Raw genomic sequence first — 27000 nt, forward strand, 5'->3', positions numbered from 1 at the left:
TTATCTAGAATGTTCTAGGCATTGTGCTAAGTGCTGATATTGGGGAGAGGGTGGAGAAAGAATGCTAAACATCATTATGGGCTTCCTATTACCCTCAAAGTCCCCTTCCTTTCTGAACTTAGAAGGCCTCGTTTGATGTGACCATGTAGACAGCCAGTGCTTAACGAGGTGCGCTACTGCCCTGCTCCCTCTGCTTGGATAATTCTCATCATTGCATCTCAACTTCATCATTTTTCTAGAGAGCATTTCCTGGCCATCTCCCCTTACCCACAAGGCCACAGTGAGCATTCCAGCTGTGTGATTCCATAGCCCTGTGCACATAATTGTGAGGAGGTCTGTGTCACCATTAGATTATTAGCACCCAGCTGTCAGGAGCAGTGACACCTGATATGCTATAGAAACTCAGCAAATACTTGTGGATGAAAGAAAAAGAAAGAAAAATAAAAGGAAAGGAAAGTTCTGGCCCCAGATAAGAGTATATATGGTCTTGGGGAATATATATGGCCTTGGGGCAGTGGCGCAGCAGGTTAAGCGCACATGGCGCAAAGCACAAGGAAGGGCCTGGCTTAAGTATCCCGGTTCGAGATCCCAGCTCCCCACCTGCAGAAGGGTCGCTTCACAGGTGGTGAAGCAGGTCTGCAGGTGTCTATCTTTCTCTCCCCATCTCTGTCTTCCCCTCCTTTCTCCATTTCTCTCTGTCCTATCCAATAACGATGACATCAAAAACAATAATAATAACTACAACAATAAAAAGCAGGGGCAACAAAAGGGAAAATAAACTCCTAAAAATGGAGTTTGGAGGGCCATACGGTGGTGCACCCAGTTTACAAGGACCCCTGCTAGGATCTGGGTTCACATCCCCACTCCCCACCTGCAGGGGTTGGGGGGAAGCTTCACAAGTGGTGCAGCAGGTGTCTCTCTGTCTCTCCCTCTCTATCTCCCCCTGCCCCTCTTAATTTCTTGTTGGTCTGCTTCTAAATTCTGCTTCTAAGACCACTTCTGTTTCACTGGTTTAATCCCCCCTGCTTAACACTGTATTCTATTTACATAACCACTGTTAACTAAGCACCGCCCTGCCTCCAGGGCATTGGTTTAATCCTCACTGTTTTGCACGCTTTTTCCTTCTCCCCACCCCCTATCCTACGTACATCCTCTTCGGACCTGACACTTCCGCCTCACGATATATAAGGACAAGATTGTGACTAGAGATAGCTTAGATTGCGCTGTGTTCCACATGAATAAAGACTGAATTGCGTACCACTCAGCCATGAGTCCCTGGTCGTCTCTCTCTCCCGCCTACGAAGCTAGCCCGGCATAATGGCGCCCTGAACAGGGACTGGCAATTTCTCTGTCTCTATCCAAAAATAAAGAAATAAATATTTTTAAAAATTAAAACAAGAGGGCGGGAGTCTGGGGCAGAACTTGGGAGGGCTCAGCTCTGCAGCTATTCATCAGCACCTGCTCACCATTGTCCAGTCAGCCTCCCCACAGTCGCAGGACCTTTGGGAATTGCTTGCTTGTCTGATTTCCTGGTTTGGTGCCAAAGCTCAACTTTACTCCTCCCCCCCACCCCCCACTTACCAGTCCCAGCCAACTCTGCAAATGTGTGGACACTTATAAGACATTTAGTTTCATTCCCTTGTAGGCTCTCAAACTGATAAAAACACATTTGGTTAGTTCCTCATATTTTAGGTGTACGTGCTTTCTGAACAGAAGGGAGTGCTGGTGACTGAATTAAGTGCAGGGGTCGTCTGGGGAAACCTGGACTGAGTGGGAAGAATGCTGCTGGGAGTGGGTATATCTGGGTTCTCAATCGGAGTGGGCATATCTGGGTTCTCAATCAGCTCTGCCATTAGTTTCTAGGTGTCTCTGTATGAGTCACATCCCTTCTCTGACAGTGTCCCCATCCATTAACAAGGTTCACACATGGAAACTTAAGTTCTTTTGTTCTTTTTAGATTTGTTATTCCATTAGGTCAAAATCCTGTGTAAATTTCAGCTGGAAGAAGAAAGAACAAACAGAATTTCTTTCTTCAATTTTTATTAATGGTTTAATAATGGTTAACAAGATTGTAGGATAAAGTGTACAATTCTATATGGTCCCTACCACCATAGTTGAGTATCCCCTCTCCTCCATGGGAAGGTACCCTATTCTTTATCCCTCTGGGAGGTGGAAGGTCTGGCTTCTGTAATTGCGTCTCTGCTGGACATGGACATTGAAAGGTCAATCAATATCCCCAGCCTAACAAACAGAATTTTAAATGGGATTTTCTATAAATAGATCTTTGAACCTTCAGTATTTAAAAAGGGAAATCTTTCTTTGTGTTTGTTTTTTTTTAAGAGACATTTTAACTAACTTAGACAAAATCATAAACACAAACAGATAGTAAATGCCCACAAATTCAGAATTCAAAAACCAGTTCTTGGATTTGGGAGTGCATAATGCAACCAGGAAGATTTAGAATTATCAGTCAGAAAAGTAAAGAAGGGAATCACCTTGGATCCCCCCCATCAGCATCACTGAATATTTACTCACCTTCTCCAAGATAGAAGCACTAATTTGTTGACTGGAATACAGTATTCTTTTATTTTTAAAAGTTTCTGAAAATGGCTGTAGAGTCTCACAGAATTTTTTTATTATTATTAGTGACTTAATAATGATTAAAAGACTGTAAGATAACAGGGGTACAATTCACAGTTCCCACCACTAGAGTTCTGTATTCCCATCCCTTCTGCTGGAAGATTCCCTGTTCTTAATCCTTCTATGTATGGTCCAAAATTCTTTATGGGGTGTGGAAAGTGGGAGTTCTGGCTTCTGTTAATTGCTTCTCCACTGGACATGGATGTTGGCAGGTTGATCCATACCTCCAACCTGTTTCTGTCTTTCACTAGTGAGGTGTAGGACTCTGCCCAGGGAAGTCAGGATGGCATCATGGTAGCATGTACAACTTGGTGGCTGAAAAGCATTGAGATATAAAGCAGGACAGAATGTTTAATAGAAAAGAACCCAAAGATCGAACTAGAGCAAATGAAACTAGGGGTCTTCAGGGGGAAGAAGCTAGGAAGCCTATGTTAGCTATGTTCCATGTGGCCCGTGACTTCAGTAATTTTTGCCTGAGCCTAAGAGCTAGCATGCAGGTAGGCTAGGAGTATTGTCTGGGAAGATGGCGTTGGGAATAGGACTAGAAAGCTGGATTATGGCAGAGAGTAGCTCCTAAACATGAGGAAAGTATATAAATACTGTTAACTATAAATCCCATCAATCTGACCTAGGGCCCATATATAACTTGGGAAAAATCTTTAAGATCTTCTACTACATGACAGCTTCTTGTGTCATGGTACACTGGGGAATTAGATTAGCAAAGGACTCTAAACCAGTAGTTTTGGGAAGAGTATAGAGTATATATACACACACATACACTTCTCATAAAGTTTAAGAGCATCAAGATTGAATTTAGAACTGCTTGACAGGCCAGGAGCTCCATGGATGCACACTCCCCCCCCCAGTCTATTATACACTTTTATGAAGAATTGAGAAAACACAAACCCTAAGAAAAGTAACAAAAGAGCATATATCACAAAGGGGAGAAAGTTTGTCAAACAAAAAAATAATGAGCACATGGAATCAAAAACACAGGTATCCCGTTATTTATGTATAGATAACAGTTATACATATATATGTGTGGTGCAAGGATATTCAGTTATTTATACAAAGGTAGATGTTTTCAAAGTGTCTGAAAAACTCTCACACGGTAGCTCTAGAGAAAAGAGAGGAAGGAAAAGCATTCAGCTGATGACAGAAAGATATGTTTTGATGACCTCAGAGGGAATGTTCCATACCACATGGCAACTAGGTTAGTTCCCAGAAAGATAACAAAGCCTTAGGCCTGGAAATCGGAAAGAAAGGAAAGCATGGGATGCAACTTGCAGGAACTAAAAAGGAAATTTTAAATGCTAAGATACCCAACTTAAAATGTGAGACATTTTCCTTTGACTCACTCAGAAGGGAAATCTCAAAATAAATACATAGAGTGCTTAACAGTTTCTGTGTTAGGAAACAGTGTTGACTATAGTTCTTTAAATAATAATAATAATAATAACAATAGCAGGTATTCTTTCAACACTTACCAATAGGGAGGTAAAACCTGAAGTTGAAATGCCCATTCCTGCAAAGGCTGTTAGAAATGACAGCCTCAGGAGATGGGCAGTAGTGCAGCGGGTTAAGTGCAAGCACAGGTGGCGCAAAGCATAAGGATCCTGGTTCAAGCCCCCCGCTCTGCACCTGCAGGGGACTCGCTTTACAGGTGGTGAAGCAAGTCTGCAAATGTCTGTCTTTCTCTCCTCTTCTCTACCTTCCTCTCCTCTCTCCATTTCTCTCTCTCCTATCTAACAGTGACATTAATAGCAACAACAATAATAACTACAACAATAAAAAGGGCAACAAAAGGGAAAATAAATAAATATAAAAAAGAAAGAAAGAAAGAAATGACAGCTTCAGAATACTGGGCATGTTCAACTGCCTTCTTAGTACATCTCTCCAGCTAGTCTACTGTCCTTTCTGAGCACAGAACCAGAAAACCTTGTGTAATCTATGGGACTTGAAGAGAGGGACCCAAACTGCAATTCAGGCTTTCAGATTTCCAACTCCTCAGACACTGAATCTTAGATGTAAAACCTGTAGAAGATAAATATTGACCATATTAATGAGTTACCCTGAGGTTTAAGTGAGTGACATGGAAAAGAAATACATGGGAGGGGGCAGGTGGTGGCACACCTGCTACAATACAAAAGGACCTGGGTTCAAGCCCCTGGCCTCCACTTGCAGGGGGAAAGCTTCATGAGTGGTGAGGCAGGGCTGCAGGTGTCTCGTTCTCTTTCCCTCTCTGTCTCCTCCTGCCCTTTCGATTTCTCTCTGTCTCTACCCAAATTAATAAATGAGAGAGAGAGAAAGAAAAAAAAAAAAAGGAAAAGAAGTAATAGCACAAAAGACACAGGTGGGATTCAACAAATACCCTGTGTGTGACATGGAGGTGACAAGGAAGAGAAACAATATTTGTTTTATCTTCTTTACCCTAGTCCACCTAAGGAAGGAGATGGGAAAGAAAAAATAAAATGAGAGAATCGTTTTACTGTCGGTTACACAAATCTACAACTTCCACCGTGCTAATATGTGCCTCTCACTTTTTCCCACCTAAATTCCAAATTCTTTATTTATTTCATCCCTAAGGCTTCACCACCCCAGTGTGACTTTTGCAGATAGAGACACATACAAAGAGGCAGGAAGAGAGTGCGGAGATCACTGCACTTCCTCCACTGTGATGGAGGCCGGGGCTCAAACCTCAGTGTCATACTTGGCAAAGCAGCACACTAAGTAAGCTATTTAACTCAGCCACAGTTCCCACTTATTACTCTGGAAAAAGTGTTTCTTACTCTGTTTTGTTTTTTGCCTTAGCTTTGCAAGGACTTTGCATCTGCACAACTTCACAACTTCCAGAAAGCTTCCAGAAAGCCTTTCAACCAGAGTTGTATAAACAAAGACAGGGAAGAGAAAGTTGTAGCAATGCCACAGTACCTCTCTATCACTTGTGATGTTTCCCCTGGTTCATGATGCTCCCATGTGATGCAAGGGCTCAAACCTCACATATGGTAAAGCATAGACTCTACAGGGTGTGCTGTCTCCTGGCTGTACTTTCTCAGTTCTGAATGTGCATTTGTCATTACCTCTGGTGCGTTTTAAGAAGGAAACAGAAAACCAGACTGGGACTGATTAGAAGCCCGAATGTTTAAACTTAGTGTCATAATCAGATTCAAATTACACTGCTGCTATTTTTACAGAGTAATATGCAAGGAGATTAAGATTTAGTGAGGGGTGGTCTGGGATGTGGTGCAGTGGGTCAGCCATTAGACTCTCAAGCATGAGGTCCTGAGTTCAGTCCCTAGCAGCACATATACTAGAGTGATGTCTGGTTCTTTCTCTCTCTTGCTATCTTTCTCATAAATAAATAAATAAATAAATAAATAAATAAATAAATAGACTTAGTGGTGAGCAGTTGAACTTACTGGCTGTAATTAGTTGCACATTTAAGCCAGGAACTTTTGCTTGATAAATGCAAAAGAACTCAGTGGAGTTAAAGACTTTTTCTTTAAAATTGCCACCAGGGTTATCACTGGGGTTCAGTGTCTGCACTACAAATCCACCACCATTTGGTGGCCATTTCCCTTTCTCTCTCTCTCTCTCTTTTTAAATTTGTTCCTTTTTATTTGATAGGGTGGAGAGAGACTGAGAGGGGAGGGGAGATAGGAAGACAGAGACCTGCAGCACTGCTTCACTGTTCATGAAACTTGTATTCTGTAGGTAGGGACTGGGGGCTTGAAGCTAGGTACTTGAACATGATAATCCATCCACCAGAGACTGCTTTGAGACCCTGTGAAGTTTTCTAGAGTGTTGTTTTTGCCAGGCTGGCTTCACGGGCAGGTAACAGACGACCAGAAACTCGTAGCTGAGCTGAGAACACAGTTTAATCTTTATTCACGAGTGGGCAAACAACCTAATCACTACACAGTGTGCTCCTCCATCTTTCTCCCCGGCGGCAGAGCCAGGAACTCAGGAAGTACATAGGATGGGGGGTGGGGAGAAGGGAGAAGCGTGAAACTAGCAAGGGCTAAACCAAATCTCCCGGAGGCAGGGGGAGTGAGACCAAACCAGTGTAACAGAAAGATCATGTAAATAGACCACGTCGTCAAGCAATGTTAACAGAAGAGACTCCAGAAGCATACCAACACTAGAGTGGGACCCAGAAGCCTGAGTCGTTCAGGTCATCAGACTCCTTTGTCAGAGTTTAGTGTGCTAAGACTCTTCCACCACCATGTAGGGCAACCCTTCACCTTTTTTTGGGTTATCAGAATATTTCTATGCATTTTTGTATAGAACACACACACACACCATGACTTTTCTGACAAACCAATATCTTGCCAGGAATGTGTTGTCTGTCTCCAACTAGAGGCTGGGATTAAAAGTCCTCCAGCTGGTATTCTGGGTCTTTGGTGAATGGAGAGCTAGCTGCCTCCCTTCAGCCAAGTGAACCCTGCCCAGTGCTTGGATGTGTACCTTGTAGTCATGGAACCTTGATGCTGATAAGAACTTTCTATGTGATTAAGGTCCAAACCCTCTTGTTTTGTTAAGAATTTCAAGTCCAAAGAAGTTATGCACTTGTTTAGAAGACAATCCATTAGTGTTAGAACCTGACCTGCAACCCAGAGTTTCTCACTCCTGAGTCAGTGTTCCCTGGGAGGCCACTGGGGGTCATCAGAATGGTGAGGTGGGTGCTGAGAAGATGAGAACTGATGGGGATGAGAGGACAGAAGTGCCATCTCTGGCTGACTCAGGCAGGAGCAGAAGAGCAGAGACGCACGATGTTTCGAGAGGGTGTTCCATTCCAGGCCACCAGGGGCTTGTGTTCCTCTATCCTGTCCAGTCTCCAGGGCTTCTTGCTGTTCGTTAACCTTGGGGACAGTTTATTTTGGATTTCAAGGCTTTGGCACCTACCCAAAGAGGATGCTTAGTAACTCTCGGTAGCATCAGGTGTTTTGTGGACTCAGAGGGATTAACAGCCCCTGTTAGGGAAATATGGATCCAATTTCTGAGGGACTTCTGTGAACTGAAGATAGAATAGCAAGGACTCAGGATCGCTCACAGGGAGAGTGATACAAATGCCCCAGGACAAGAGAGGAAGCTTAATGTGAATCCCTGCAGTATGGAAGAAAAGCAAATCTCTGTGTCAGCAACTGTCATCTGCTTGTTGTTGATGTGTTGGCCTGCCTGGTGTTTTTCTAAGCAGCTAAGAAACTGGTACGCAGCTCCAAGAGTCTGAAATGTATTTAGCATGAGGTAAAGCTCTCTTTCTTCCTAATCCTAGATAAGGTCTTAGTTAGAACTAGTATCTACTTTTAGACAGGGAAGTAGAGAAGTACTATCTGTAGAAATAAAATGTGAGCCTCGTAAGTCATTTGAAATTTTCTTAGCATAAATTACTTAGGTACAATTAATTTTAATAATATGTTTAATTTAATATAGCTATAATAGTGTCACTAAATCTATAAATATAAAAATGACAGAGATATTTAAAAAAATTTTTTTTAACTACCAGAGCACTGTTCAGCTCTGGTTTATGGTGGTGTGGGTGGTTGAACCTGGGACTTCGGAACCTCAGGCATAAGATTCTGTTTTGCATAACCATTGTGCTATCTACCCTCTGCCCCTGACAGAGATAGTTTACATTACATTACATTGCATTGCATTGAGGTTTTGGTTTTGTTCTTTGTTTCGTTTTTTGCCGCCACATTTATTACTAGATCTCAGTATCTGCATGGCTATTTTACCACTCCTGGTGTGACCTTTTCTTCTCCTTCTTCTTCTCCTTATTTTCCTTCTTCTTCTATTTTCTTTTCTTTTTCTATCTCTTTCTTTTTCCTTTTTCTTTATATTTATTTATTTATTTATTTTCCCTTTTGTTGCCCTTGTTGTTTTCATTGTTGTAATTGATGTCATTGTTGTTAGAGAGGACAGAGAAATGGAGAGAGGAGGGGAAGACAGAGAGGAAGAGAGAAAGACAGACACCTGCCGACCTGCTTCACTGCCTGTGAAGCGACTTCCCTGCAGGTGGATCCAACCAGGATCCTTAACGCTGGTCCTTGCACTTCACTCCATGTGCGCTTAACCCACTGTGCTACCACCCAACTCCCCTTTTTCTTTCTTTCTTTTTTTTTTTTTTTTTTGATAGAGAGTGAGACGGAGAGATAGGGAGAGACAGAGAGCTATAGCACTGCTCCACAGCTCATAAAGCTTCCCTTCTGCAGGTGGGGACCATGGGCTTCAACCCGAGTCCTGCTTTCTCCCACATGGTGGCATCTTTAGTAAGTGTGCCACCACCCAGCCCCAGTGCTGAGTTTTTGAAGTCCCATGCATCATATGGTCAGCACATCTCATGTGTTTGATAGAGACATGTAGTCCCCAGACGCCATGTTAGACAGCATAAGCTTGGAGGAAGAGATATAAAGACATGGTTAGAAAATAGGGTCCAGGAAAGAAAAGTACACACTGGAAGGGAGGGGGGGAATAAAAGCTTCAAGACAAAGGGCCGATCCCTGTAATAGACACTAGTGGTTTCCATCTCCTCCAAGAGCCCACCCTTCTCCATCCACACTCCCCCAGAACACTAGTTTACATTTCAGCTACATGAGACATTTGGTTTAAATCCAAGGAATGTATTTTCTAATAAGGAGAAATTGAGCCTTAGCTAATAAGATGATTGCTTATCTTGCCTTTTTACTAATAGGATAAATGTTTATCTTGCCTTTTTCCTTTGTTTATTCCACAAATACTAAGGAGCCAGCTCTTCCATACCTCTCAAGGATGAGTTAAGTTTATCCAGATGTGAAGGCTGTGATGATAATAATTCTCTGATCTGGACATAACCTAAAGCCAAAGAAGGCATTGGCTGGTCTATCCACATCCCTTCCAAGACTGTGACTCTTCTTGTTAATCATGCTCTTTACATAAAGAAAATATGTTGAGGAAGAGAAGTTACAGTGTCCATTTCCAGAAGACACAGAACCTAGGGGTCTGGGGGTGGCTGTCATGATACACCGGTTGACCAGTTGTCCCTTTATGACTTGTGTGTGTTTGGGGTGGTGGGGAAGGAGGTGTGGCGACCAAACAATGAAACTCAGCATGCTCTTAGTGGCTTTGCTACCTTGTACAACTCTTGATGTTTCCTGAGTTTTTAAATTTTTATTTATTAAAAAGGAAACACTGACGGGAGTTGGGCGGTAGCACAGCAGGTTAAGTGCATGTGGCACAAAGTGCAAGAACCGGCGTACGGATCCCAGTTCGAGCCCCCGGCTCCCCACCTGCAGGGGAGTCCCTTCACAGGCAGTGAAGCAGGTTGCAGGTGTCTATCTTTCTCTCCTCCTCTCTGTCTTCCCCTCCTCTCCATTTCTCTCTGTCCTATGTAACAACGACTACAACAATAATAACTACAACAACAATAAAAAAAAAAAAAAAAGAAACACTGACAAAACCATAGGATAAGAGGGGTACAACTCCACACAGTTCCCACCACCACAACTCCGTATCCCATCCCCTCCCCTGATAGCTTTCCTATTCTTTATCCCTCTGGGAGTTTGGAATTTCTTTACCTGCCCCTCCCTAAGTCTAGGAACTAATGCAAAAGTTGGCCAAAGTCTTGGTATCTATATATGCTTTGAAAGATGCTTTACAAATACCTTATTTATTTATTTATTTATTTATTTATTTATTTTTCCCAGAGCACTGCTTAGCTCTGGTTTATGGTGGTACAGGGGATTGAACTTGGGATTTTGGAGTCTTAGGCATGAAAGTCTTTTTGCATAACCATTATGCTGTCTACCTCTGCATTAATAATGCTTTCCAGTGCATTTTCTAAAGGGGTACACTGGTTTTCTCTCTCTCTCTCTCTCTCTCCTCCTCCTCCTCATCCCTCCCTCCCCTCTGTCCCATATTATGTAAATATATTTTTTTAATTTTGTTATTGCCACTAGGGTTATCACTCAGGCTCCATACCTACATGACAAATCTGTCTCCCAGTGGCCACCCTCCCCCCCTTCTTTAAAACCCCTGTAGAGACACAATTATTGGGGGCTGAGAGGTGTTCAAAAATAAATACATAAACAAGTGTTTGAAAGAAAGGGATAGTAAATCATCAGGTCTTTCTCACTGTCCCTGAGTGTCCAAACTTCTTTGAAGTGCTAACTGTTTGCCAAATAATTAACTTCTGTGGTTCTGGAAAGTAAATTGATGAAACGACACTTCATAAAAGGGATCCAGTAAGCTGTGGAGAGTGTGTCAAATTGTTTCTTCCCCCCACCACCCACCCCCCTGCAATTGATCCTAAAGTCATTAGATCACCAGCTAGAATTTGGAGAGACATGGGGGTGTTTGGAGTTTCTATAAGATCATTTGTATTGATAAGGTGTGACCAAGATCCATCTCAGTGTAAAGCAGCCAGAAGAATCACCATGTTAGGTCATTAAGGTCTTCTGCAACTTTGTTCCCCAAATTTGTTCTGAGAACCAGCAGCAACAGCAATTTGACCAACTGGAAAGTCAATCTCAGAATGTTCCACATATAATGTCAGGCCACAACCCAATTTTTTAAAGTTTTTTAAAAATTTATTTATTTATTCCCTTTTGTTGCCCTTGTTGCTTTATTGCTGTAATTATTATTGCTGTCTGTCTTAATTGTTGGATAGGACAGAGAGAAATGGAGAGAGGAGGGAAGACAGAGAGGGGAAGAGAAAGATAGACACCTGCAGACCTACTTCACAACTTGTGAAGCGACTCCCCTTGCAGGTGGGGAGCCGGGGGCTGGAACTGGGATCCTTCCACCGGTCCTTGTGCCAGGTGCGCTTAAGCTATCGCCCAACTCCCTCACAACCCAAATTTTAACAGGATCCTGAGTCATAGCTACTGACATTAAAGTCAGAGAAACTCTGCTCTACCCTATTCCCTCTAGTCAACACAGCCTCAGTTAGAACAGCCACCTGTGGCCAGCAGCTCCCTCCCTCTCCAGGAAGCCGCTTTTATTTATTTATTTTTAAATATTTTATTTACTTATTAATGAGAAAGATTAGAGGAGAGAGTGAGGAAAAAAAAAACAGATATCACTCTGGTACATGTGCTGCCAGGGATTGAACTTTGGACCTCCTGCTTGAGGGTCCAATGCTTTAGCCACTGCATCATCTCCTGAGCCACAGGAAGCCCCTTCATTGTGCCCATCTGTCACTTGATAGTTTTCATTTGGATGAAAAAAAAAATTCTTTTAGATATAATCCACTCAGGGTATATACAGAATAAGTTCTGTTTTTCTACCACATGGGAAGCCTACATAGAAAGCTATTCGAAACTTCATTGCTTTTTGTTGTTGTTACAGAGAAACCTTAACCCAGAGACTGAATGGGTGGTGAGTAAAGGCTACTTGACAAAGGTTCTGGGACCTTGTACTGATAGAAGCATGAAATGACTCTTCAGTTTAGTCTCTTTTCTCACTCCTGCCAGCACCAAGGGGGATTGGTTTAAGTGATTACAATTTGGAATGGATTTTGGAAGTTTTTGAAGAGGTTTCCTGAAATATGAAAGTATAGAAGTGAGATTGGGCGAAGAGGTTGGTCCTGCAGGGTATGCTGACCTAGCAGAGTGCACTCAACCCCTCTGATCCTCCTGGATGTTTAAAGAGAGTAGAACGAAGGCCCATCGGTGGCACACCTGTTTAAGCACACACAGTACAAAGTGTAAGGATGCATGCAAGCATCTGGATTCAAGCCTCCTCCCCACCTGCAAGGGGAACACTTCTCAAGTGTTGAAGCAGAGCTACAGGTGTCTGTCTTTCTCTCTTCCTCTTTACCTCCCTCTCCTCTCTCAATTTCTCTCTTTCCTATCCAATAAAATAGAAAAAAAATGGTCACCAGGAGCAATGGATTCATAGTGCAGGCACTAAGCCCCAGCTATAACCCTGGAGGCAGAGAGAGAGAGAGAGAGAGAGAGAGTGATAAACTCTTTTCTACCTGTCTCCAGGGCTACTGTGGGACTCACTGGAGATAGTCACAGAGCATGCTAATAATATGGGGGGCGGGGGGAGATTCCTGTGATGAAACAGAAACTCCACTGAGAGATGAATCCAGGAAATAAGTCTGGTTGTATGGTCTCATCCTCTCTGGGCCTCTTTCCAAAACAAGTGGGCCAGGTACAAAAGATCTCTGAGAATCTTTCTAGAAGGCCCTGGAATTGCTGGGGCTTGTGACTTGAGGCTTGTTACCGGGAGAATTTCTCTAAGGATCTCCCTTCCAATATTTCTTGAAGGAGATTTTATAGAATTTGGAATTTGAATCCTCCCTGGGGAAAATGATTCTAAATGTGCGTAAAGTAAAAATCCTGTTGTCTACTATGGGGACCCCTCCATTTAAAAGGTTTTCAGACAGGGGCATGCCTTATCATCTGTGGAACCCCTGATTTTCACTCCCAACAAGACATGGCAGCATCGTGATACTTGGGGAAACCTTGTGGATGGTGGAGCAGGGTTTTGGTGTCTTTCCCTTCCTCTCTGTCTTTATGTGTCTGTATCTGTCTGAGACTTCAAAAAAAAATTACCCAGAAGGATAAAGAATAGGAAAGCTATCAGGGGAGAGGAGGGAATATGGAGTTCTGATGGTGGGAATTGTGTGGAGTTGTACCCCTCTTATCCTATGATTTTTGTCAAGGTTTACTTTTTATAAATAAATAAATAGAAAAAAATGACACATAGAACAGTGGAGTTATATATGCAGTGCTCCAGTACTGAAAAATAAATAAGTAAAGGCAGTTCTGCTTAGCCTTAATCCCCCCCTGTGTTTCTACATTAGTGTGGAGGTACCTGAAATGGTAAGTGAAGAGTGATGGATGGTTTCATTTTAGCAGCCATCTCAGGACACACAGGGCATTTCCTGGGAAAAAGACTTTGACCTGCAAGATTATAAAACCCACATACAGGATTGTGTTATGCCCAGGTTTTATTAGGGAAATGAACTTCTTTGATATGTCAAAGATTATTAGGGAAGGGGCCAGCCAGGTGATGGTGCACCTGGTTAAGTGCACACATTGCTGTGTGCAAGGACCCGGGTTCAAGCCCCTGGTCCCCACCTGCAGGGGGAAAACTTCACGAGTGGTGAAGCAGGGCTGCAGGTGTCCCTTTGTCTCTCTCCCCCTTTCATATCTCTTCCTCTGCTCTCAGTTTCTCTCTGTCTCTAGCCAATAATAAGTAGCTAAAAAATATTAAGAAAAAAAGACTATTAGGGAGTTTTGCAAAAATATTATGCTCTCTTTGGTTTCATAAATACTGAAATATGTATGACCTAGATGCTAGTTCTGTGAGTGTTCTTGGCCCAGAAGAGGCTCCTAGTCAACAAGTTAACAGAGCTGATTTTTGATACAACAGCCCTACCATCAGTGGCTACTGGTCAGAGGACCAATGTTTGTGGCTGTCCCTTCAGACAACTCTTCATGTCACTTCTCTGCCAATCAGGGGAAACTGTGGTTCAGTGTCCACTCCCTGCAGCTGCAGCCACAGCCATGTCCTCATTTTCCATTTCATTGCCTGGATGCTTGCTTCTAACTCTGTCCATTGCATTTTCTCCTGTGCACTCACCATGTTGTTGTGGAAACTCGGTGGCTGCAGGCCTCCGAGTATCCGGTGTCATCAAGTGTGATGATGTGGTACGTGTCTTTGCTCATGCTTTTATTTTGAATCCTTTCCAATGTGACATCTGCTAAAATGTCTCCCTTATAATTTGCTTGGTGATCACAGCCTTCTCATCATTCATTGAGAGCAGGACCTGATCTCACAGAATCTGAAAAGAGCTATGTGGTAAGATGCCTGTTGACTACGACTGCAGCTTTCTACAAAGGATCCTTAACTGACTTGTAGAGGCTAGACTGGAGGAATGGTTAAATCCCAGAGCCATTATGTACAAGAATTAAATGGCTGTCGTAGTAGAGAGAGATGTCAAACACCACCCTCTTTCCCTCTGGGGGGGAGGGGGAAAAAGCAGAGAAATTTAGACAATGTTTCTACTCTGCCTAAAAGTGGGAATGGATGAATGTAACAGTGCATGTTTGGGGAGACAGACTTGCAGTTCCCAGTCTGAAATGATTCCATTTGTAACAAGTTACTCACTAATTACAACCTTTTATGCTGTTGCCTTTTTTTTTTTTTTTAGTATTTCTACTAAATCCCAAATTTTTCTGTATCTTACCTGTTTTTCCATGCTTACACCTGGATCCCTACTGGAATATCACTACTGGAATATCTATATTTTTTTAACCTGGATCTTCAACTTTGTTGTTTCCCTGGACTTATGTGCTTCGTCTGGAATGTTACATCTCTTCCTCTCTCTCTCCTTTTTTTTTTTTTTCCTTTTTTTGGTCCCCATGTTGACTGTTTTATGGGGGTTTATGGATATCTTGGGGCCACCTCACAGGAAGCAGTTTGCAATGAGATCATAAACATTGCCGAAAAATCTGTTCATTACTGCAGCTCTGTTTCTCATCCCCTTGACTTGCATCACAAGGTTTCCCCTCCTGACAATAAATCATCTTTAATCATTTCTCAGCAACCTCAAGCCCAGCAGCGAAGAGTCACTGCAGACAGGAGTCAAACCTCACAAGATTTGTAAGTACACTTGGCATACTTTAGTTCTTAATTTTTTTCATAGACTACTAACCTTAAGGAGGGGATGTGGGGGCAGGGAGAGGGTCCTTGGCTTCCTGTGGGGATAACTACTTGGCAGAATGAACAGATCACTTCCAGCTTCTCTGAGGATTTCTAAGTCTTAAGGCCCTGTTTCCTATCAAGCTATTGTGAATATTTGTGACTATTAAATAAAGGTGATCACAGAGTACTGGGAGAGAAATGGGGAAAGAATTAACTGCTGGAAGCCAGAAATACCTTCTGCAACCCCTAAAATAATTTTGATCCATGCTTCCAATGGGGGAGAAGTAGGGGGGAAGATGACCACAGGGCTCTGAACTCCAACTCCATCAGGACCCAGAGAGAGAGGAGGAAAAAGGGAGGGACATTTGGATGTAGTAATAGGTGTATGTGTGACTTGGAAAGGAAGAGAAGGCAGGATCATAGGAAAAAATAAAAGGGGCAAATATATACAAATATAGACAGATAGTTGTAGAAATAATAGTTGACCCATATTAACAACCTTAAGAGAACTACTGTAGTTTCCAGTGGAGGGAATGGGGATCCAGAACTCTGGTGGTGGGAACAGTGCAGAGTTGTTGTACTCCTGTTACCTTGTAATTTTATAAATAAAATTAAATATTAAATTACAAATAAAAGATTTTTTTAAAAAAGAATTAACTGCTGTATTAGGGCAAATGAGAGCTATGCTGAGTGAGTTCAGGTCTAGCATGATGGGAATATAGAGAAATATAGTATAATTCTGACTGTAGGTGAATAGAATATTGATCTATTTAAAAAAATGTATCTCTCCTATGTTTTAAGTACCTAGAAATAAACTGTTTACAGAGAGAGGGAGATTTGGAATGAGCATTGAAAGACAAACTGGATTTCAGATCTAAAACAGGGAGGGAGGTAAAAAGTCTTGCCAGCTGTGGATGCCAGATGTGTAAAGGTTCTGCGATAGGTGATGTGTTTGGAGAACTTGGAGAAGGCCTGGGGGGCTGCAGTTTACAGTTCATGGAAGAAATAGAGACAAAGCTCAAGGAGTAGGTTGGGAATAGACTGAAGAATCCAAAATGCCATTAGAAGCTAGACTTTTTTTTTTTTTTTTTTTAGTTCCTATTGGTTTATTTTGATTTAAAGCTACATCTCTGGCAATGAGAGTGCCTTTCAGAAATGAGGGACTATGGTAAGTTAGATATTAATCCAATTAAAAAGAGATGAGATTCTGAGAAAGGCCAGAGTAGGGGCTTTGTGACCCTGGAAATATATAAGATTACCCAAGGAGATACAGGGTAAAGGGAGAGGGAAAAAATGAAGACAGATCCTTGGAGAACTCATTACTAAGGCAACAGCAGGGGACCCGAGGCGGGTTAAATGCACATGGCGCAAAACGCAAGGACCAGTCTAAGGATCCAGGTTTGAGTCCCCGGCTCCCCACCTGCAGGGGAGTCATTTCACAAGTGGTGAAGCAGGTCTGCAGTTGTCTGTCTTTCTCTCCCCTCTCTCCCTTCCCTTCCTCACTAGATTTCTCTCTGTCCTGTCCAACAATAACAATGGCAATAATGATAATAAGGGCAACAAAAATGGGGAAAATGGCCTCCAGGAGCAGTAGATTTGTAGTGCAGGCACTGAGCCCCAGCAATAACCCTGGAGACAAAACAAACAAACAAAAAAGGCAATAACAGTATCCAGGAAAGGAAACTGAGAAGGGGGGGGTGGAGCTGGATATTGGTGCACCTGGTTAAGTGCATATAGTACTAAGGATAAGGATCCAGGTTCAAACCCCCAGATTCCCCCTGCAGGGACAAAGCTTCACAAACAGCAAAGCATTTCTGCAGGTGTCTCTCTTTCTCTCTCCCTCTCTATATCCCCCATCTCTCTCAATTTCTCTCTGTCCTATCTAATAAAATGGGGAAAATGTTTGCCAGAAGCGGTGAGTTCATAGTGTCAGCACTGAGCCCCAATGATAACCCTGGAGCCAAAAAAAAGGTACAGGAGAGTATGTAAGCAAGTTGGATTTGGTGAGCAACAACTCTGTGTCAGAAAGGCCAGGGAGGATAGGAAATGAGAAATATCCTCCAGGTGTTCTTTTTGGCAAATGGGAAACTGACTGCTGACCTTGAGACAATGGTGTTAGAGGTGGAGTCAGATGCTATGTTAGACAGGGTTGGTGAGTCTGGTGAATGGATGGAAGTCAAGGGACCAGCAAAAGCAGGGAGGTATACTGAAGGTATAGAGACTTAAGTTCATTTGTACCAAAGGAACAGCTACTGGGTGAATCTAAAGATGTAAGAGAAAAGATTTAAGTTAAATAACTGGCCCAAAAGAAGAGATTTAAGTTAAAGAACCTGGTTGAGCACACATGTTACAATGCTTAAAGAACTTGGGTTCAAGCCCCCAGTCCCCATCTCCAGGGGGAAAGCTTCAAAGTGATGAAGCAGATCTGCAGGTATCTCTCTTCCTCTCTGTCTCCCCCTTCTCTCCTGATATTTGTCTGTCTCTAGCAAACAAAGATTTTTTTTTAAATATTAACTTAAAAAAAGAGAGAGAAAGAGAAAGAATTGGTCCAGGGAACAGAGAAGGGACCTGGCTTCATGCATGGAAGTGTTTGGGGGGGGGGGGGGGGCAAGTATAGATATATAAATCTAGAAGGAAGGAAAGTTGAAGCTCTGTGCACAGCAATGTTCACTTCAGGAAATGGCAGCAAAGTAAAGAACCCTCTGCTGGGAGTTGGTCACTGGAAGTGGCCAAGGAGGTGAGAGAAGGTCTCAGTGGAAGAGTGTCCTCATGAGGTCTATCCACAGTTAAAGTTGAGTCAGGGACCCATGTAACATGGTTAAGGAGACTTTCTCCAACCAGTATCCACTGTCTGGGAGTGACAATAGGGAGGCAGGTGGCAGGAGTTATTTCCCAGAGCAAAGCATGCACAGTGGAAGTTAGGGAGTGAGGCATCTGAGTTCAGATCGGGTAACAGAGAGCAGAGAAACACAAAAGCATAAAACATGTATTCACTTACCAACTAGAAATCTATCTGCATCTCATAAACCCTCATTAGAGACTTCCCTTTTAGCAAACAGCTTAAGCAACCAAATTACTAAAGCTTTGGGACAAATTACTGTAAACTTAAGTGTCCCTTCCATCTTAGCAGAGGAAAAGGAACCAAATCACCTGTGTGTTTCTGGTCTCTAAGTTTCTAGTTTCTCTTTTTACTCACGACTTGAACTCATTCACATCTCCTGGAAATGGTAGGTGATGGACTCATTTGCCAAGTTTGCCCACTGCCATTGTAATAGTCAGTAAACTGAATTGTGAACTTGCTGCATAGTAGATGCTTCTTAGGTATTTGTCAAAGACATATAAGAAAGGAAAGCTTTTCCTTGTTTCCAAAGCAGGTATTAGATTTCACCACAAGAAGCCCAACTTTCTCGAGAGGCTGTTGTTAGGATAGAAAGAAAGGCACAGATCCAGTTGCCTTAGGCTGGCAAAATCAATAAAAAATCTTAATTCCTAAACACCATGGAAATAAAAATAACAATGTTTCCAGAAATCTCAGAAGAAAAAAAAATGACATATAAGAATAATTAGTGAAATGTCTGTTGGCTTTAGCTAAAGTAATTTTGCTAAAATTGAAATTACTTGTTGTAGTCTCTCTCTTTTTAATTATTATTAGTGATTTAATATTGATTCGCAAAGTTACATGTCAGCAGGGGCATAGTTCCATACAGTTCCTACCACTGGAGCTCTGAATCCCCAATCCCTTCACTGCAAGCTACAGCAGTTCTCTTAAGGTTGCAGACGTGGGTACTTGTATTCTCTCTTTCTCTCTCTTTTTTTTATTGTTGAGTTATTATTGTTGTTGTTATTGATGTCGTCGTCGTTGTTGGATAGGACAGAGAGAAATGGAGAGAGGAGGGGAAAATAGAGAGGGGAGAGAAAGATAGACACCTGCAGACCTGCTTCACCGCTTGTGAAGTGACTCCCCTGCAGGTGGGGAGCCGGGGGCTCGAACTGGGATCCTTACACCCCGGTCCTTTCACTTTGCGCCACATGCGCTTAACCCACTGCACTGCCGCCCAACTCCCTATATTCTCTCTTTTTTTTTTAATTTTTTAAAAAATTATCTTTATTCATTTATTGGATAGAGACAGCCAGAAATCAACAAGGAGGGGGGAGATAGAGAAGGAGAGAGACAGAGAGACACTTGCAGCCCTGCTTCACCACTCATGAAGCTTTCCCCCTGCAGTTGGGGACCGGGGGCTCGAACCTGGGTCTTTGCATACTATAACATGTGTGCTCAATCAGGTGCACCACTGCCTGGCCTCCAGTACCTGTATTATTTATCATTCATACGCACATATACATATATAAAGTTGCATTGAGGGGCCAGGTTGTGATACACCTGGTTGAGCACACATATTACAATGCACAAGGAACAGCTCCCAGTCCCCACCTGCAGGGGGTAAAGCTTTGCAAGTGGAAAAGCAGGCTTGCAGGTGTCTCTCTGTCTCTCTCCCTCTCTATCTCCCCCTACCCTTTTCAATTTCTCTGTCCAATAAATAAAGATAATATATTTTTTAATTAAGTTGTCTTATGCTCTGCAGTGTCTATCAAAATATTATGTCAGTCTCTGGAAGTAAGAAATTCCTCATTGTCGGGGGATGGGGGGAAGAAATTCCTCATTGTCCTAGAAATGTACATAGATATACTATGTCAAGGGGAGATAAGAGTGGTGCATATCTAGAAAAAACAACCCTAATTTGGTCAACTAAATAAAAGACTGATTATGGGTTGCTTCTCAGAATCTCCCCACCTCTACCCGTCTTAAGTTATCATATTTGAATGAGTCTTCGCAGATGCTAAGTTATTAAAGAAACAGCCGATAATACACTTTTTTTGTGACCCTACTGATGAGTACAAAGCTCGAGCTAAAGTTGACTTCACTGAAACAGGCTTTGAAAATGTGTTATTTAATCCTTATCAGTGTTTGAATCACTTAGTACCTTTCCCCCTCCCCAAACAGATTTAGCTACCAAGCACTGTATAGCTATATACCACAAAACGATGATGAATTGGAACTTCGAGATGGAGATATTATTGATGTCATGGAAAAATGTGATGATGGATGGTTTGTTGGTAAGTAAACTCTTGTGCTTTTCTTACTGGTGATGTATTGAAGGGGTAACTAGGAATGACTAGGCAGACAAAAAAAGCAATATTTTCTATTTACATAATAGAGTCTTCTCCGTTTCTCTACTGTGTTGAGGAATGCTGGGCCACCCAGCCTCTGTTTCCCCTCATTCCACTGTGGATGACACTGCACTGAACCTAAAAAACCAAATATACCAACATCTACTATAGAAAAGGGCAGTTGTCAAAGTCACTAGTTGAGTTCTATTTGTATTTCTGTTGTGCTTATATTTGTTCTACATTTGGAAGCTTTCATCTTAAAAACACAGATTCTTCTGAAAAAGCACAAGAAAAAATTGGGGTAGGGGTAGATAGCATAATGATTATGCAAAGAGACTCTGATAACTGAGGCTCCAAAGTCCTGGGTTCAATTTCTTGCACTACCAGAAGGCAGAGCTGAGCAGTACTCTGGTAAAAAAAAAAAAAAATACATTAAAAGATACATTTAAAAAGATTAATTGTGGGTAGGCATAGTTAGCATAATGGTTAATAATGGTTATGCAAAGAGACCCTCATGCCTGAGGCTCCTTAGTCTCAGGTTCAATCCCCCTCACCAGCACCAGCTAGAGCTGAGCAGTGTGCAGGTAAAAACAAAACAAAACAGACAAACAAACAAAAAAATTGAGCCTAACTCTTACTGTGCAGTTCAAGCACATATATAGACACGCCCAAGGCCATATTTACTTTAGACTTCAAATCATTTTAATCAGAATTATCTTGTAATTAAAACAAAGGATTCACCTTTATAGGGGGATATAAAGGTCAACATATATTGAAGTTCCATTACAGAGCAAATACTGGTATCATATACTAGATGTGGGAGTTTGGGGTGGGGGGCAGGAGCACAGAATTTTAGTGGGAGAATATGATAACTTGGATGAACCAAGAGTGGGTATGAAAATACTCCAGAAATAGGATAACTTTATGAAGCAATGTTAAGGCACTAATAAAAACAAAGGAAAAATAATAATACACCCACCCGCATCCCCAAAAAAGACAAGTGCATACAGCGCATCATAGAACCTTAGGGTTCCAGTCCTCTTCAGCCTCCTTGACCGTTTCCCTCAGCCCACAGGGGTTCCGTTAGTTGTTTCTGATAGCTTTACATGTCCTTTTAACTTTGAAGTGTCATTTTAGGCAACCACCCATTTGTCATGGCTGCTTGGAATGGGTTCAACAGAATTCTGAAGCCAAACCCAAGGGGGAAGGGTGTAATGATCACATTGCGGTGTTTGCTAATGAAAGGGCAGGGAAAATAGACATGCCTGTCCCTCCCCAACCCTCACTTTCAAGGGGAAGAAAGATTTTCAGTGTTCCTGGCTCCACTCTGTGGGGATCGAGATCCTAACAAGATTCATATCAATTTGGGAAACTCAATGCAGGAAATCAATGTGTGGCTTAGGCACAATCCTAAGGGAAGAATTTCCTTTTGATTTTTTTTTCCTCTTTTTTTTTTTCGTGTCCAGTGAGCTTTACAATTTTGAAATTCCGAATTCCAAATTATACTGGATACATTTTTTAAAAAATTCCTCCACAAAGGAATAGTGTTAGGAAGATTGGGAAGTGAGGAGTTGTAAGTCTTGGGTTGAAAATTGATCTCTAAGCGCACGTGGCGCAAAGTGCAAGGACCGGCGTTAAGGATCCCGGTTGGAGCCCCCGGCTCCCCACCTGCAGGGGGTCGCTTTACAAGTGGTACAGCAGGTCTGCAGGTGTCTCTCTTTCTCTCCCTCTCTCTGTCTTCCCCTCCTCTCTCCATTTCTCTCTGTCCTATCCAACAACAACGATATCAATGACCACAACAATGTTAAACAACAAGGGCAACAAAAGGGAAAACAAACAAACAAATAAATAAATAATAAAAAGAAAATTGATCTCTGGGAGCCAGGAAGGTAGCTTAGCATCAGAGCACAGGCTTGCATGTCCGAGGCCCCTACTGTTGCCTTATGATAGACTAGAACAGTCCTTTAGTCTGGTCCTTTTTTTAACCTCATCAAACAGATACTTTTTTTTTAAACTTTATTTACTATTGGATAGAGACAGAGAGAAATTGAGAGGGGAGGGAGAGATAGAGAAGGAGAGAAATTGAGAGGGGAGGGAGAGATAGAGAAGGAGAGAAATTGAGAGGGGAAGGAGAGATAGAGGAGAGAAATTGAGGGGAGGGAGAGATAGAGGAGAGAAATTGAGAGGGGAAGGAGAGATAGAGAAGGAGAGAAATTGAGAGGGGAGGGAGAGATAGAGAAGGAGAGAGACAATCCTGTTTCACCACCTGTGAAACTTTTCCCCTGCAGGTGGGAACCAAGAGCTTGAGCCCGGGTCCCTGTGCAGTGCAGTGTGTGCGCTTAACCAGGTGTGTCCCCACCTGGCCCGATAACTTTTTCTTTAGTATTGACCTCTGATATTTATTAAGCCGTGGGAACTCAGACAGTATCACATAAGCTCTCTGAGTCTGGGCTTCTTTATCTGAAAATCAGGAGTATTATAAATTTATGTCTTGCTTGCCTTTCAGCATTATACCAGAATTTCTTTTTTTTTTTAATATTTATTTATTCCCTTTTGTTGTACTTGTTTTTTTTATTGTTGTAGTTATTGATGTCATTGTTGGATAGGACAGAGAGAAATGGAGAGAGGAGGGGAAGACAGAGAGGGGGAGAGAAAGATAGACACCTGCAGACCTGTTTCACCACCTATGAAGCGATTCCCCTGCAGGAGGGGAGCCTGGGGCTCAAACCGGGATCCTTAAGCCCGTCCTAGCACTTTGCACCACCTGCACTTAACCCCCTGTGCTACTGCCCGACTCCCTATACTAGAATTTCTATTAGATAAGATAGCAGAAAGTACTGTGCAAAGCACATAGTACTCTAGAAACTGCAGAATTGTTACCAAGGGTCTCTCTCTGAACTCACATGGGTGAAACTTCTCATTGTATATGTGTGTTTTTGTTTTTCCATAGGTACTTCAAGAAGGACAAGGCAGTTTGGTACTTTTCCAGGCAACTATGTAAAGCCTTTGTATCTATAAGAAGACTGAAAAAGCACAGAGATTATTTTTATTGGAGATGAAATATAATTCACGAACTGGTCTCTTTCTTCAAACATTGAGTCAGTAGGAATTCAGTGGGGAGGGGGGACAAGAGAGCGGGATAGAGAGAAGTGTTGTATTTGAAGCCTAAGCCTGTCTAAACTGACTGCATATCAGACAGAGTTGAAACATGTCCTGAACAAAAAAGAATGAGGCAAATCTGTATTTACTTAGCTGCTTCTGGGAGCCCCTTCAGACTTCCCCCCTTCCTCTCCCTTTCTCTTGGGTAAGCTGACCTGCAGCACAGGCTTCTTGCTTTCCCGTTGCTTAGTTCCTGTTCAAAAGGAGCCTTTTAGCCTGAATGAGCCTTGCGGTCAGTACCAAGCCAATTTCCACCTAGTCATTCTTTAAAGCCTTCACACATAGGCTCCCCTAGGCACCCAGGGGGCTGCTGATCACCCCAACACTGCTGAGCACCCCACTCAACACCACCATCACTACCAAACCAAGTCTTTCACTGGGTCTTTTGGGGTCCCTGGGGAAACTGAGGCAAAGGCTAGGAGCTGAGTTCACTTGGCCTGCATTGCCACCGACACTCCAGGGTAGAGACAGAGCACACAGGCTTGCCCTGGGAGCAAGGTGGTTTGGCAGATAGGTGCCATTTGCCTTTCTAAGTGATTAAGTCCAAAAGGCCTGCAACTCTTGAGGTCACTTGCAGGGTGTCCCTTTCCTGGCATTTTATCAGTGGTCTCCTGCAGGCAAGCACAGTTGCATCCACCAGGGTATCAATGCTCTAGCCTGGTTTTTTCTGTCCTGCTTTTGGTTGGGACAGCGGGGGATGGATAGACCAAAACGATGATGTTCAGAGAGCCGTTTGCCACACGCTGAGGAACGCTAGATGCTGAGGATGCAGAAAAGCAAACTGCTCCGAGCTTGAGAAAGACACTCAACTTGTCTTCATTTTTACTCCCCAGAGAACTCTAAGGACCACGCAAGATGTAGGAACCCTGTGTCCTGAACCAGGATGCACTCTGGTGAGGTTTCTCTTCAGAGCAGAAAAGGTACATTTGCTGTGTCCCCAGTGTGAGGCACTGATTCTACCACTCCCCAGAGGTTGGCTCTTACTGGAGCTCCAGATCATAGGGAGAAGTGGGGAGAACTGAATTGTTCAGTCACAGCACAGCCCAGTTAAAGAACTTTTTTTTTTTTTTTGGTCTTTAGAGTTATCTCTGGGCCTTGGTGCCAGCACTACGAATCCACTGCTCCTGGTGGCCATTTTTCCCATTTTATTGGATAGGACAGAGAGAAATTGAGAGAGGAGGGGAAGACAGGGGGAGACACCTTCAGATCTCCTTCACCGCTTGTGAAGCGACTCCCCTGCAGGTGGGGAGCAGAGAGCTTGAACCTGGGTCCTTGTGCAATTTAATGTGAGCACTCAACCAGGTGTACCACCACCTGATCCCCAAGGACATTTTCCATGTCTGGTCTAATAGAAAGATGAAGGTAGAAAGGACCTATTCCCTGCCTACTCAGAGGTGATGCAGGAGACAGATACTAAATGTAGAGAGATTGTGATATGTGCTATGAGGTGTATGAGAGTGGAGGGGTGAGTTTTCCCTAGAGGAATCTTAGAAAGCCTTGTCTTCTTACTGTCTCCATTAATTAGCTCACTTTTGAACAGCTAGGCCACTAGAAGAAGCACTTTTGTCCAAGGATAGTATAGCGCTGGAAATACACTGTTTCCAGACTCTTCAAACACTCATTTTCCCCTCAGATACACATCCAAGGTTAGAAATAGGAGTAGCAATTCCAGGTTGTCGGGTGTGTTAAAGCAATCCTGGGTCCTTATGTATTGCTAAGAGTCGCCCCCAGATTCAGTGTCCCAATGTCTGAAAGCAACATGTCGACAAAGTTTGTCTTCAGTGTCTGCCTCAGTTTTTTTCTCTTCTGCCCATCTTAGGATCTTACCAGCTGCCCACCGCCTGTCAGACAGCCACAGTTTAGTTTGTTGATCCTTACTCTTTCCAGGTTCTCCAGACAAACCCTGCTCTTAGGAAAAGTAAGGACTCTTTCACACTAAAGTATAAATGGCAGATAAAAGAAATGTTTTACCTGATCCCGGAGACTTGGGCTTTTAACCAGGACTGAACAGATCCGGAGTCCCAAGGTGGAACAGTTGTGGAACTAACATGAGAAGTGGGGTAGGGAGTTAAAAGAGCTTCCTGGGTTCCTGGGTTGAAAGGGCCATCCCAATTTTCCCTAAGCAAGACCCGTTGCTTTAAAAGGAACCACTGAGCACCATCCAAAGGGACTGGGTGCTGTTGTGTTTTGTTTAGGTTTTTTCTCTCCTCTCTAAAGGAGCAGAATAAGTGCACATGCACATGCATCTTGCACAGCTGTGTTCCGCCTATACTGGAATGCAATTCTTTATTGACTAATGTGATTCCCGATCTTTCTTAGAAGTAAACCATTAACAAGATGGTCTTCTGTCATCATTTCCTGAGGGGTGCTTCTCAAGTAGGTAATTGCAAACACCTCTTTAAATACAGCTAGAAAAATAAAAACCAATTTGTAAAAGCCATGTTTGCATAGGATGCCAGCTGTCACACATTTATCTCCAGAGACCCAGCTATGCCTCACCAATTTGCCATTTGAATCAAATTATAAGCTAAAATGCACATCAGACTTCCGCTTCCTCTATATGACAATGAATGAAAGTTTCCAATTGCTCTTTTGTCTCCAGACATTTAGTAATATAAAATACCTATTTTTATGCTGAATTGTTTATACAGGTTTATTAATAGCAAGTGCAACTAACTGACAGCATGCCTTGCAACACATTTTGATAATGATAACCATGCTTCTGGGTAAAGGTGAACCTCAGACTACTTATCTTTTGCAGTCTCTTCGGGATCAGTAAAAGAAAAAAATATATGCTTGAGAAATGGGACTGTAAATATGTATATTGAACTTTGTATAGCCCATGTACCTACTTTGTATAGAAAAATTTAAAGATTTGAACCAAAAGGGGGAGACTAAACTAAGGAAGTAATGAAGTGGTGGTTTTTAGGTTTTTGTTTCCTTTTTTTTTTTTTTTGCATTTTTATTTAAATGAAGGAATTCCAGATAACTCACTTTCAACTTTTTAGCACACACACAAAAACAAAATAGCCATTGTAAAGTGTTAACATTTCAAAGAGTCATTCTTGGAGGGAAGGTAACCTTTATTTCAGTTATAGTTTTTGTTTGTTTTTATATTTTCCTGCAGTGGTATTATGGGCTATTGCTACAACGGCTTATGACAAAAAGGATTACATTCTGACAGGAAAGTAGCTGATGTTCTATCTAACCAATTAATTTAAAGTATTGCCATTTAAATTACACCAAGAGCATGTACTACCAGACACAGATTTTTCCATTTATTTTTCTTTATTGCAGTGGATTTGATAGATGTGTTGAATTACTGCCTTTGCTGTACATATTATTTAATAAAATGTATTCAGAATTGTGTGGCATATGTTTGTTCTTACCAAT

At 42.4% G+C, this 27000-nt stretch overlaps 1 protein-coding gene across 50 annotated transcripts in view; it reads left to right on the forward strand.

The window, feature by feature from the left end:
* Window positions 1-26981, forward strand: part of SORBS1 (sorbin and SH3 domain containing 1) — a 331521-nt gene extending 304540 nt beyond the window's left edge. For 30 of the 50 annotated variants that reach the window (XM_060193311.1, XM_060193305.1, XM_060193349.1 and 27 more), the window contains 4 exons: window positions 14374-14433; window positions 15047-15237; window positions 20282-20394; window positions 23399-26981. In XM_060193311.1, coding sequence (XP_060049294.1) covers window positions 14374-14433; window positions 15047-15237; window positions 20282-20394; window positions 23399-23466 — 432 coding nt within the window. In that variant the 3' untranslated portion in view covers window positions 23467-26981. The remainder of the gene's footprint in view (window positions 1-14373; window positions 14434-15046; window positions 15238-20281; window positions 20395-23398) is intronic. The other 20 variants (XM_060193352.1, XM_060193369.1, XM_060193359.1 and 17 more) reach the window with 2 other exon arrangements.
* Window positions 26982-27000: the final 19 nt, after the last annotated feature.

Source organism: Erinaceus europaeus, chromosome 1 (genome assembly GCF_950295315.1).
Source record: "Erinaceus europaeus chromosome 1, mEriEur2.1, whole genome shotgun sequence".
Taxonomy (NCBI): domain Eukaryota; kingdom Metazoa; phylum Chordata; class Mammalia; order Eulipotyphla; family Erinaceidae; genus Erinaceus; species Erinaceus europaeus.